Below are 13,034 nucleotides of genomic sequence, written 5' to 3' on the forward strand. Positions count from 1 at the left end.
GGCAGAGAGGGCACTTTCTGTGGCCAGCTTAACCTTCCCACTTCACCCTGAGCTTCCCAAGGATGCGACTTGTGCCAGTAACGATGGGGCTCTATGTGTTTTTTAGTATAGTTTGTATAAAACATAAAGACCATCAAATTCATAACACGTTAAGTCAGGAGTGAAGTCAGTTTTACACACAGCAACACCCATGGTCTACTGGATGCTCACTTTCCATTCTGGGGAAAGCTGTGAATTTTATTTCAAGTGGGTACTGTTACTGTTCCCCCCCGAGCTGGGAGGCGCCAGGACACATACCTGTGAAAGCCACTCCTCGTCCTCCTGCCCACTGTGGTCGGATGCTAAGCTGTCGTACGACTCATGTCGAGTGATCGGTCCGGGGCTCCCTGGTGGCACCACTGAAAAAAATCCCAGAAAACTGAAAAATCAGATTGACTGTTAACTGCTTTTAAATTAAAACAGCTTTTTCAGTAAGGCATAGGTACAGCAACATACACATTTTCCTAAATCTGTAACAGTATGTTGAAGCACAGAAAGAGCTCAAAGATTGACTTCAAAAGTGATGAAAAGATTTCTGTTCTTTGACGTGAATGTACAGGTACAGCCACCACGATAACCCAGCTGGCCGCTCCTCCTTTAACCTGCAGTACCTCATGGCCATCCAGAACAGCCCAATCCAGAGGACACGCATCTGCCTTGAGGAGTTCGGCACCGAGCAACGCCGCTGCCAGTGATGTGAGCCCTTTCTACAGACTGCAGAATGTGAACCATGCTAAAGCGCGCTGACAAAAGCCATCCTGGGGCACTGGTACGTGTGCTGACTTTGACTTCATGAGCTGCATTTTCTCTACCATTTCAACATTAGTGTCGTTAATTTAAAGCTGGCTTCACTAACAACTTGATTTTTAGGATTTGACTTTTTTGCAATTTAATTGGAAGCGTTTCATTATCATCTCAGTGTCACCTTTTCACTACAGCAGTAACAATATATTAATTAAGAATCCATAACAAAGCAGAGTTTGATGTTTAATTTGCTACAATACTGAGATTATTTCACGAGAATGTAAAATACCAGAAAGGTTGTATTCAAGTGTTGCATTGCATTATAATAATACTGTAACACTACAGACAAGAAAAGCTCTTTTTTCAGCTGCAGATGACACTGAACTGGAAAGCTGAGGAACAAATTCATCTGTGGCTATTAAACAAAACGCTCCAGACACAGCTCCAAGAAGGCTGTAACCTCCAAACCTCCCAATGTCGGAGCATTTGTTTCCAGTCACTACCAGAGATCCAAGGCTGGGTAAATTTTTGGTCTGAGTCAACATCAGACCTGTCCACAGTGCTCATCAGCAAACCTTTTCTTGACAGCACCATGAAAACTGTACATTCCTATAACAATCCTAAAATTAGAACCAATATTTTTATATCACATAATCTAAAAATGACTCTAAGTTTTTAAAATTGATTTTTAAAAACTATATTATTACAGGGTTGACCTTTATGTGTCAAGTTTCCATCCACCACAAATTTTTACAGCCATGTTGTAAACCCCTAATAATAGGAGTTTATAATGGCAAAGCAGACACAATTGTAACCATAAATACAGAACGGCGCCTCTATAATATAAACAGCACAGGGTTTTCATAAATCCATACACTATATGAAATAAAGGGATTTTCATCCTGTTTGTATAAGGGGGCATCTGAACTCAATCTCAGCTACGGAGCCGTTTCTGACACCTCTGTATCGCTGTGTGTCCTTACTCTGAATCCTGCAATATACTCAATGCAGTTCAGGGCCCAACTTATTAAAGAATTATTTAAAGTGCTATATCCATTAGGATATACTCTTACAAGGTGCCAAGTTTTTCCCGTGAGATACTACACATTTGCCATAGTCACTGAAGTCAACACAATCTGAGCCTGTATTCATGCACACCTCAGCAATCACCAATGTTATCTCAGCACTGGGTGTTCATCAGTTTTCAAGGTAACAGCGAAACGAGGTTCATCTGCATCACTACATCATGACAGACCCAATTCAGTGACTTACGGATGTGTCTGCAAAGCCCGTAACACTCATATTAAGAAAATACACATCCCATCCTGGATTACAAGCAGCTGAGAATTCACAGTAAATATCTGAATGTGAAGCCATAAAGCCCTCACTTCTTCTTTACCACTAAACTTTACATTTGAAACCAACTCAACAAAACCACTCCTTTGACACGTTTTGCTGTTGCCCTGATCTCCCCCATACCTCCTGACTCCCCTACAATAAATCCTGCTGACTGCAGCAATGCCTGTTTCGGAGGGCACAGCTGATCAACTGCAGGCTTCCCTGCTATTGAACCCTGCTAACAAACTGTTCATGACTCCAGCAGATGGTTTTGCTTTCAAACCAACGGGAACTTTATGGACTGTTCTGCATTTTTTCTGGTCTTCCCATCCCAGGGGCAACTACCAGAGCTGTCAAGAGGAGGGAAGCTGCTCTTCAGGGACGTGCTGCAAAAACGCTGGCGCGGGGAGCAGCACCCGCTTTGCTTTGCCCCCCTATTTCTCCCTTGCGTAACACTCTTAAAATTTCACTGGAGACTCACGATGGCATGATGGTGAAAAAGAAATTCAAATTTAAGAGGTCTGGTTCTGCGGTGTATTGCCTTTTTCCTGAGGAAGCACAGCTCTGCATAGGTCTGGCAATAACACTCGTTTCAGTGCAGCTTCAGCCCGCAGCATTAACTCTTTCTACCAAAAAGTGACGACATGCTGAATTCCACAAAAAAGCTCTGCCTTCGAGTTCACCAGCAGGGCAACAGTGATAAAGCCTTCGCTGAGGTCAAACCTCAGTAATTTATTCTGCTATTTAATAAAACAGCATTTCTGTACCACACCTATCACAAAAGCAGGCATTTACAGCGGGTCTGGTTTTGATAGCGGGGTCCCCCAATGACGGGCCTGGCCTCAGCACAGTCAGGGCGAGCTCCACTCCCGCTGCCCTTGGCGCGGTGTTTTTGGAGATGGGACCTCCCCTGGCTGGAGATTTGCCATCGCCGTGCTGCTCGCTACAGACATACATACGGTCCTTTCTTTTTTTCCAAGTTAAAAATGGCCTTGAAGTTACAGAAACAAATATGTTCTAAAAATTTCAAACTGATTCTCTCTTCGTTTCTGGGTCACACACTTCTTGCATTGGTATCAAGTTCCAAGATGAGATTAATTTAAGTCTGGAGGGATGTTTCCAGGAATTTGCGCTTGAACGTAATCTTTCATCTTCCAGCTTAATTCTTTGAAAATCTGAATTCACGCTGGAAATTATGGCAGCCTCTTGCACATCAGCGAAGCTATTCTTATGCTAGAACACCGAGTTTCTTCAATTTCCAATGAATTTTACGGTAATGCAGGGTAGCAAATAATAAACTTCAAATTCTCCAAAAGCTTTGCAGAAAGTAGTGGCTTTTCCTCCATGCCTGTAATTTACCTTTCATTGGTAAAAAGTCACAAATAGCGTACATATCAACAGGGAGCAAGCAAGCCCCTGTTGGACAGAGATATCTGACTGGCAATTGCAGGTATTTTGTACCTCCCTAACATAAGAAATTCAGTGCGTTGTGTCTGAGCTACGCCAATTCTAACACCAACATCTGGAGCACACATATATCAAATATCAGAATGCAACTGAGTTTGTTTAATCTCAAAATACACAAACACGCAGACATTTGTGCAATTACATGCAGTGAAAAAATACAAAGAAAACGAGTGCTTATTAAAAACTAAAGGTGAGAATTAGCATACAACTGTTGTTTATGCAGTATAACGGGACACGAGTTTCTGAAGTCCACTTATAAATGCAAAAAAGCTCTAAGCAAGCATCCAAGGTCACTTTTTAAAAACGGGAGTGCTACCTACAGCAAAAATCAGAGCTCTGCCAAAAATATTTGGCAAGGGGCAAAGAACAACTTTGAGCTGCTCAAAAATAATAGTGGCACCTTTAATCTCTGTCCTCCTTCAAGTGAAAAGGGATCTGCAGCAACTCTCAACCTGGAATATGTTCCCGTCCCTCCATCCTGACCAGCTCCGCTGGCCCACTCCACGTTTAACTACGGAAAACCAGAATCTCAGAGAAAACTGTTCTTTTTCGTCTTCTTTCATGACTTGAACACTGTAACCTCATTTTCCACCCTCAAAATCAAAGGTACAGGTGCTTACTCATAATCTAAGGTAAATTTTTAAAATGCACAGAGCCCTTTCTCTGCAGTTACAGGATTAATATACTGTAGTGAAGAAAGATTATTAAAGGCAAGGGTCTGAAAAAAGCACCTTACAAACGTCGTCATTTGAGCGGTAATTGTTGGTGCTAGGAAAACTGCACAGAAGTGACCGCGGAAACAACAGCTTCCACACGAGCCCCAGGGAAGGCCGAAATCAAGCAGAGCTGCCGTTCCTCCAGGACTGCAGGACCCCATTCCCACTGTTCAGTGATCAAGTACAAAAAACCTCATTATTCTGAAACTTTGCCATGATATTTAATGACAAATAAAGAACAATTTCTATTAACCCATTCCTGACACGTGAGTGAGACCTAGACAAGCTCACGTGCTTGATGAATACTGGAATCAACAAACTGGTTTTGTTCGTAGATGGGCTAATTACACAATAAATACCTAGACCTAAGACAAATCTTTATTCATTCAAAGATTATAAATTGTCATCTTTCAGCAGCGTAGAGTGTTGGAACAAAGAAACGCTACAGCTCAATCGCAGTGTGCACACTTATGGTTTTAATTTGTGAACAATAAATCATTAGTTTTACTTAGTTTTGTGTACTTCTTGAACCAAAAGGTTTTAATTTTCTCATTTATACAAATAAGCTTTACACAATTCAATCTAATTGATAGTTATACATGAAATTTCTAATGCGCTCTTCTCTAAGGGATGTATGTTTGTCCAAATTAAGAGTAAACAAAGGACTTTGCAGACTATAAAGACTATTTGTTCTGTGCTGCCTGCTGTACACATGCCTGCAGACACCCAGAGAGCTTTCCTTTATTTCAACTGAATACACAACATGTTTATATATATATATATATATATGTATAATCTGAAATAAGATTCTACAATCTAGCAGAAACAGAAACAACGTACTCTCACCTAATGCATTAAGTCTGAAGTCCATTCTGTGTGCACATGCGGTCTCTAGTGACGTCCATGGCAAACCAGGACGCAGAATAAAAATGACACATCCCTTGGTTTCATACAAACCAAGCGCTAACATGTGATTCTGATGCTTCTGCTGTGGTTCCTAAATTATATCTAAAATGATCATGGGTGGTTTAGAGACCTGAGGTAATCGCATGCTTGTCAACGAGCTTCAGGAATACTTCTCTTAAAATTAAGCCCCACAACTTGAATGATTTACTTCACACTACTTCTGGAAGTACTGCCACAGCAGTTACGTCGTGCTACTCACAAGCAGCAGAATGGGACAGCTCTGGTTTAGGTCTACACGTAGCCATGCCAAATTCAACAGGTTCACCACCTTTTTCACATTGTGTAAATGTGATCTCACCTCCCTCAGGGGTTGGTTTGGGTATCCCCCAGTCAGATTGGCCACGCAGTTCAAGTCCAACCACTGCTTAGCGTGTTTTACTGCACATACGTTCCTAAATCTTCTCCCACAGCAGAGCTCTGTGCCTGGGGCTCTTCCTCTGCTCAAGTCTGACAGTGAAGATCAGATCTTCCTTTCAGGCAGAATGCTTACAGCCATGTTTAAAATAAACTGTTTGTACTTTGGTGATATGCTCTACGTATTTTTACTTGTGGCTATATGTTACTGAACAAAGTTCTGGTTTTAATGCATTTTTCAGCTTGTAAACTTCCGCAGGAGTGTGCCAAGCAAATTAAAAGATTCTCTTTTACCAAACACTTCTCCCTGCTCATTTTTTTCCTGCTAGGACTTTCTGAGACTCTTGTATGCATTAAGCTAAAATCCCCTGTACACCAAGAGTTTAAACGGTTTTTCCACACCACCAATTGACTTGCAGGTTTATTCATTCATTATTTGTATATTGCTCACAGTTTACTGGGTGCATTACAGACCATCCAGTCCCTGCATCAGCACTTTAATCTTAAAGCAACAGATAGGTCTAGAACCAGGGTATGAATTCTCCTTAGATTTTCCCCAGCTTTGATGACTGTTTTTCTTGCTCCCTACTTCACACCAGTCTGACAGTCACCCGCCTGGCATTTTTTCCCCTAAAAGCTGCTGATTAGGCATCCAGGCTCCACTATCACTCCTGGTTGCACTGCAAGACAGGTAAACATCCACTGTGTTCAACTCCAGCCTCCTTTTTAAAGCTCCATAGCAAACCAGTCAAGTACAATGCACACTTAAAGCTGAGCAGAGCTAGAACTTGACATTACTCGCAGTATGGAGTATCCTAAGGCTGTTCAACACTTTAAATGCTCGGACTGCGAGCAGACTATCGGTTCTGTACCACAGGATAACATACATATTCTTTCCTGAGTTTAAGAATAATTTCAACTGCACAAACCTATAGTGAAATCCATCTGATGGCCATCTTTAAAGAATTATGGAAGAGGTAACTATTTCTATAATTCACTGACTTCAAAAGTATGTTTGACATTATTGTCGGGAAAATTATGTTAACCATGGATTACTGTTACAATCAAAGTATGTAGTGAGAAGTCAAGAGGCTTAGTAGTAAATTTTCAAAGCGGTGCGTGGGGATTTACCCGTTTGACTCCCATTAACGTCAATAGGAGTCGCGCGGCTAAATCCCTGTACACTGCTTTGAAAACTGACCCCTGCGTGTTGATGGACCCCTCTCTAAGAAGTTCCAGATGACCATGCAAGAATAGTAAAGAACTGTTTCAGCATGTGCCCTTGTTCATTATTGTTGTTTGTACACATCTGAAAGTATTTTAATTCCTATACGTAGTGCTGTTTCCAGCATTTAGTTTATAAAATATGGATTAAGATAGGCAAGTACTCAGAAATCTGACGAAGCCATGCACATGCCCAGGTGTACATATGCACCAGAAAATTAACGTACATCGGCATCATCCAATGCACCTTACAGAGCTCATTTTTATCCACCTTGTCTATGTTATTTCCAAACACCAACTACGGCTGAAGACCGTAGCATGGTTTACTCCCTTGCTCATAGGCAATGATGCAGCACTGTTACGAAACGCCCTCTGCCCTCTTCCTCTCTACCCCAATCAGTCCCGTGCTCAGTCAGAAATCAAATTTGCTTCCCTTTACCACTTAATCCCGTTTCCTGCAGGGAGCAGGAAGTGCAGGTTACAGTCCTAGGGAAACTCAGTTTTCCCTTCAAAAAGACCATGAACTACAATTTCATTAGAAACATCTTTTCTGGAATGGGGAGGTGATGCAGATTAGCCTGCAATCTGTTATGCCTCCACGTGTAAGAAACAAACCTGAAAATTCCATTTTCACTACATGTAACAATTTTGTAAGAAAAATGCATGCCTGGCATCACTTTCACTTGACATTTTTTAACTGTACTCATAAAATATATATTAAAACATATATAAAAATAAGATCTGTTGCAGTTTTAAACACAGTAAAAAAAGCCAAATATGAAACATTTTTTAAACTGCCCAAATTCTTCTACAACATATTTGACTTATATCACTTACATTTTCATATATACAGACAGTGTTATCATGTAATATTTGAAGAGAATACCTGAGTCAAGATAAACACTTAAGGATGAATTCTCTGAAATTCTGAAACTAATTTTTCTGTATAGAGAAGTCCTCCTCAGAATTTCAAGGAATTACAAATTATTCCCCAAGGATCTGGATTTTTAAAGTACATCTGCACAACTCCTTTGAAACTACTGATATGGAGACCCAGGAAGTTTTTAAAAGTATGTAGCATTCCTTTATTACACAGCAATAATAAAGTAGAACTTCATGCAAACGATATACTAGCTAGAGCCAATTTCAAGTAGGAAGAATAACAATGGGAAACTGAGAATCTAGAAAATATATTTTAAAAATTCCCATCTGAATAATAAGGCTAAACATATGTTCCCAAGTAACTGACTTTTCACGAATGGTATGTCCTTTCCTGCAGTTTCAAGCCCTTCACACTCAATGGACACAATTTTGTGGAAAGGCCCTCACCTGTGGTGCAGAGGCACATCTGAAAGGCCAGGAGTTTGGGGAACACTTGTATGATCAGTACAACCGTCTGCCAAGGCGGCCAGCGCCGCTCCAGAGCGTTCCCAGTGCTGCTGCAGAACCAGTCAAGCCCAGCAGGACACGGTAACGGGCAGCAGAAAGCACCAACTGCTGAAACCACCCCAAGCTTGCATCTGAGCGTGACCATGCGGAGATGTCACAGAAACAGAGCAAAAAGGCTTTGAACACCTCATAACTACACCATAGCATCATTGCTGCTACAGAACGGGCTCTGGTTTTGATCAGTTGTATTATATGAAATGGAGCTCTGTTGTGGCAGACATTGAACATACACACAGCAGGATCCAGCTCGTGCCCTACAGAACATGCTATGCACACGCACACTGTAGCTATGTATAGTGGGGTACTCACCATATAACATCTATTCTTTCATATTACAGAATCACAGAATATCAGGAGTTGGAAGGGACCTCAAAAGCTCATCCAGTCCAACCCCCCTGCCAGAGCAGGATCACCCAGACCAGGTCACACAGGAACACGGCCAGGAGGGTTTTGGGTGTCTCCAGAGAAGGAGACTCCACAACCTCTCTGGGCAGCCTGTTCAGTGCTCCGTAACCCTTACAGTGAAAAAGTTTTTCCTCATGTTCAGATTGAACCTCCTATGCTCCAGCTTGCACCCACTCCCCCTTGTCCTGTCCTTTGAAATCACAGAGAAGAGCCTGGCTCCTTCCTCCTGACACTCGCCATTTACAAATTTATAAACGTGAATGAGGTCACCCCTCAGTCTCCTCTGCTCCAAGCTAAAGAGACCCAGCTCCCTCAGCCGCTCCTCATAAGGGAGATGCTCCACTCCCTCCATCATCTTTGTGGCTCTGCACTGGACTCTTTCAAGCAATTCCCTGTCCTTGAACTGAGGGGCCCAGAACTGGACACAATATTCCACAGTATTCCATATCAGCAAGAGAGAGAAAGAATGCACTGCTCAATATGCACACGTGAAAGAGTACAAGAAGGAAAACAGAATTAGGAGGCTGAGAAGCAGCAGAGCACCAAATGTAACTACCAGTCCCAGTTCACTAGCCTGTTACTAGACCACCATCATGCTCTGCTGTGCATGGAAAAAAGCTTGCAGACCAGAATGACCAGATTCCTTACTGGGACTGCTCGATGCAACTCATATGGCAGTGGTTTGGCTATGATTACACGCATCGTAGCTTGTTTCTCGTAGCATCTGTCTTCATAGCACATATTCATACAACTACTTAATATACTCACTACTCTTCCTTTCAGTCCTGCTTTTCACTGCACAATATTCACCAGCTCTACGTATGGAATTTTTACATCCATCAGTGGAATGTATGAAAGGAACATAAAATAGGCCATAAAGAACCGCAACGCTGCATAGAGGCAACAGCCTTGCTCAGGGTGCAGAGCTTTCATTAGAGGGAGCAGGAAGTGCAAACACAATGTCAGAGTTACAGGGATTATCTGTATAAATTGCGTTATCATTTAGCCCAAACAAACAGTGAGGAAAGGCTGACCCTCTCCCTTTGAAGACAACGAGGAGTTACTAAGTTTGACTTCTAATGAAAGCCATTTTCAGTAAAACACAAGATATGTACAACAGTTGGTCCAGAAATGAAAATCTGTTGTAACAGCCAAAAGTCAAAGGCAGCTATAAATACAGACTTAATCTTTTCAAGAATCCCTTAAAGAAGTCCATAAAACTGATTGTATCTTCAGGCCTAACTCAAGTGCAAATTCTTACTCAGAAATAAGTAACAGCCCTGTAAATACTACTTGGAAACCAGTACAGGACAAAGAACAAGAATACAGAGTACTGGTTCAAATCCCACCATCACGGAATATGAATTACATTGCATTTAGAATAAACAATTAATGAGACAGCAGAAGCCTCAGCTACATGTCCATTTTTCTGAGAGAGAAACAATTTCCAGAAGCGGTCAGAGTGGGATACAGAAACCCTGCATCATTCCTTTTAACACAGCAGAAATGGTCTTGGATTATTTAAAAGCCAATTGCAAAGATCTGTCTTCAAAACCTCCTATTGGAGGTTTAATAGCAAGGAGGTGCAAGTACACTTACCAGCAACACTATAGTAAAGTAGAGACTTTTGTTTTAACAAAATCTATATTTATATGATTACATTTCCTATGGTTGAGGGCAGCTGTAATTAATGGATTTCCCTCCTTCCCCTAATGCAGTCATTTGTCAATTTAAACACAGAATGTCCAATCAATTTTGATGTATTTAGTAAGCAATTTGTCAAAGAGTACTGCATACCAGTTAATACATTAATTCTTGTCATTGTCCTGCTTCTGACAACTGCAGGTCATCTCCATGAAATTGGTCCTGATGAGCCAAAACTCTTGCCCGGAATGTGAAGGTGCCCCTTCCAGAGCCAGAGGAGAGAAATCAAATCTCGTTGTATTCAATACCTTTTTGGGGCAGTTTTTGGTCTGATTTCCACCTTTTTTCATTGATGTGTTAATTGTCCATGTTTCAGATATCTCAGCTACAGTCAGTTCCTCCAGTGCAGTGAAACAGTGAATTCAAAGAGGAGGGGTAAGGAGGAAAGGAAGTCAGAAGTATGAAATGAGATGTAAGATTTTCTGCTGTTATGCAGAGTTATCTTTGTTCATTGCAGTTCCATTGTATTACCATGCACGTGTGCCTATGAATTAAACATGCAAAAATGGAAGTTACAGAAGACAGACAAATGAAACATGAGTTAAGTCAATCGAATATGTAAGACACTGAGTTACGGTAGTAGAGAAAGGTATTCATTGGAAAAAGCCCTGAACACAAACAGCTGACTGTGATGGACACAAAAAGTACATCTTAACAGCACGCCTCAAGAGTTTGTACTACAGGAGATTCTTAATTCCTAAGTACTAATCAACAGGAAGCAAGTAGTACTTAAAGAATAAGTAAAGACGAAGCTTGGCAATTCTGAAGAAAGCCAAATCCTTTACATCCCAAGTTCCTGTGGGGCCCAGAAACCCTCCTGTGCGTGCAGGCAGTGCCGCACACAACTCCACTGCCAGGTCTGCTACAACAGCCAAACTATACCAGGTGATGGTATTTATGGTATAGGAAAAACATCTAGGAAGAATAAAATGCAACTTACATTTCCTTCCTCTGTTGTGATTAGATTTAAGAGTTGCTCAGAACACAGGCAAATAAATAGGAAATACTGGAGACACAAAAGGTAAAATATTATGTATTAAATCTGAGAAGGGTAGGAGAGAAACATCCAGCACCTAACACCCAGCACTGAAGACCTGAGGACTGCAATACATCCGGGGTTTTGCAGGATGAACTCTGATGAAAACAAAAGTCTGCAATCTGCTCTGTCAGAAGGTGAGGAGATTCTTGGGACCGGTTGTTTTTACTCTGATGAACTGCAAACAGCCTGCAGCACGAGCAGGGTACAGACCCTTTCCGCAGGCTGCAGGCTGTGGAATTCAACGTGCAAGTTCACTTTCAACACATGAACTTACAGAAAGGTCCAAATCTCTCGCTACCCACTTGCTCACCTCTCTGTACCAACCACAGCCACGATAAAGTGCTCAGGTAGACAGGAGCTGCACACTCTGATCCAGGTTTCTGCAGCAGATGTCACAGATGACCTCAAAGCAATGAAACAGCTGTGCTAATCCACTTACAAATACCCTTGGGATAAAGGTCTTGGACACTTGTTGTACAAAATATTTCTGCAAACAATGGCGCCTTGTTACTTCCTTATTAGCTGTGAATATAACTTTAAGATTCTTTAAAAAAATATTAGAAGGTGAACTATGTGTAAATAATTAAATGCAGTACTTTTAGAATACTCTCTTTTCCTCGCAAGAACTCACTGGCTTACTTTATACTTTTCAGAGGCTAAGGAAGATTTTGGTCCTGTGTTTTGGCATCAAGCTGCATCTTTCTGAAAACCTGCACAAGTGCAGCCCTCCGAGCAGCGCGCCAGACGCTTCATTGTTCTGTCCGTCTGCTGACAGAGGTACTCTGTGCTAAAAAGCACACTGAGTATTTTTCAATGACCCGGGGGGCAAAGGTCACTTATTATAAATGGATAATGAGACCTAATGCAATGTTCTGAGTGTGGACAAAGAAAGGGTCTATCCATACCCCCTTGTGACTTGGTCATTCAGGCTTTTATTTCCCCTGCACACTTAATGGAGCCAAACAATTGGCAGAAATGCTATACAGAAACCGAGAGAAACTGCTGTATTCTACCTCTGAGAGACAGATACAAATAGTGACCCTGAAACGGCGCCAGAATTCCTCTTACCACTAACGTGGCAGACAGATGTAACATTCACCCTCAACCCCTATTTAGCCATTTGCTGGCAATTAAACTTACTGACGGAAGCGATAGCACATCAAACCACAGGCCTGGGCTAATGTCAGCCATTACACTGCTGCAGGTAAGCAGAGCCAGATAACTCCGTTTTAGCAGGGATTTAATAGGGGGAAAGCTAACAGGTGTCTTGGACTCTTTTGTGTGAAACCTGGTTTGACTCCATTTTTTCAGAAACTTCATTGAGTAGCTTCAGATAGAATAAAAACAGAAGACAAATAAACTTCAAAGAGGATCAGATATACGCAGATTTCTCCGTTAATGCCATTTTTACTATGTTCTCTGGATTCCTTTTCGTCTTCAGTATTTATTATTTTATTATTCTAATCCCCACCCATCTTAATGAATTCCTATTATGTGAATTAAAACCTGAACTCAAAGTCTTCACTGTAATTCATATAAACCAAATTCATTATTTTGTTGGAATTTACCTACCTCTCATTCCTCTTCCG

General features: G+C 41.5%; 1 protein-coding gene across 1 annotated transcript in view; it reads right to left on the reverse strand.

Annotated features, from left to right (window-relative positions):
- Positions 1 to 297: 297 nt before the first annotated feature.
- The window catches only part of LOC104543126 (breast carcinoma-amplified sequence 3), a gene marked incomplete at both ends in the record, with an annotated part of 57,667 nt that continues 44,930 nt past the window's right edge, over positions 298 to 13,034 (reverse strand). The window contains one exon of the mRNA XM_010187662.1: positions 298 to 398. Coding sequence (XP_010185964.1) covers positions 298 to 398 — 101 coding nt within the window. The remainder of the gene's footprint in view (positions 399 to 13,034) is intronic.

Source organism: Mesitornis unicolor, unplaced genomic scaffold, assembly GCF_000695765.1.
Source record: "Mesitornis unicolor isolate BGI_N332 unplaced genomic scaffold, ASM69576v1 scaffold1187, whole genome shotgun sequence".
NCBI classification, from domain to species: domain Eukaryota; kingdom Metazoa; phylum Chordata; class Aves; order Mesitornithiformes; family Mesitornithidae; genus Mesitornis; species Mesitornis unicolor.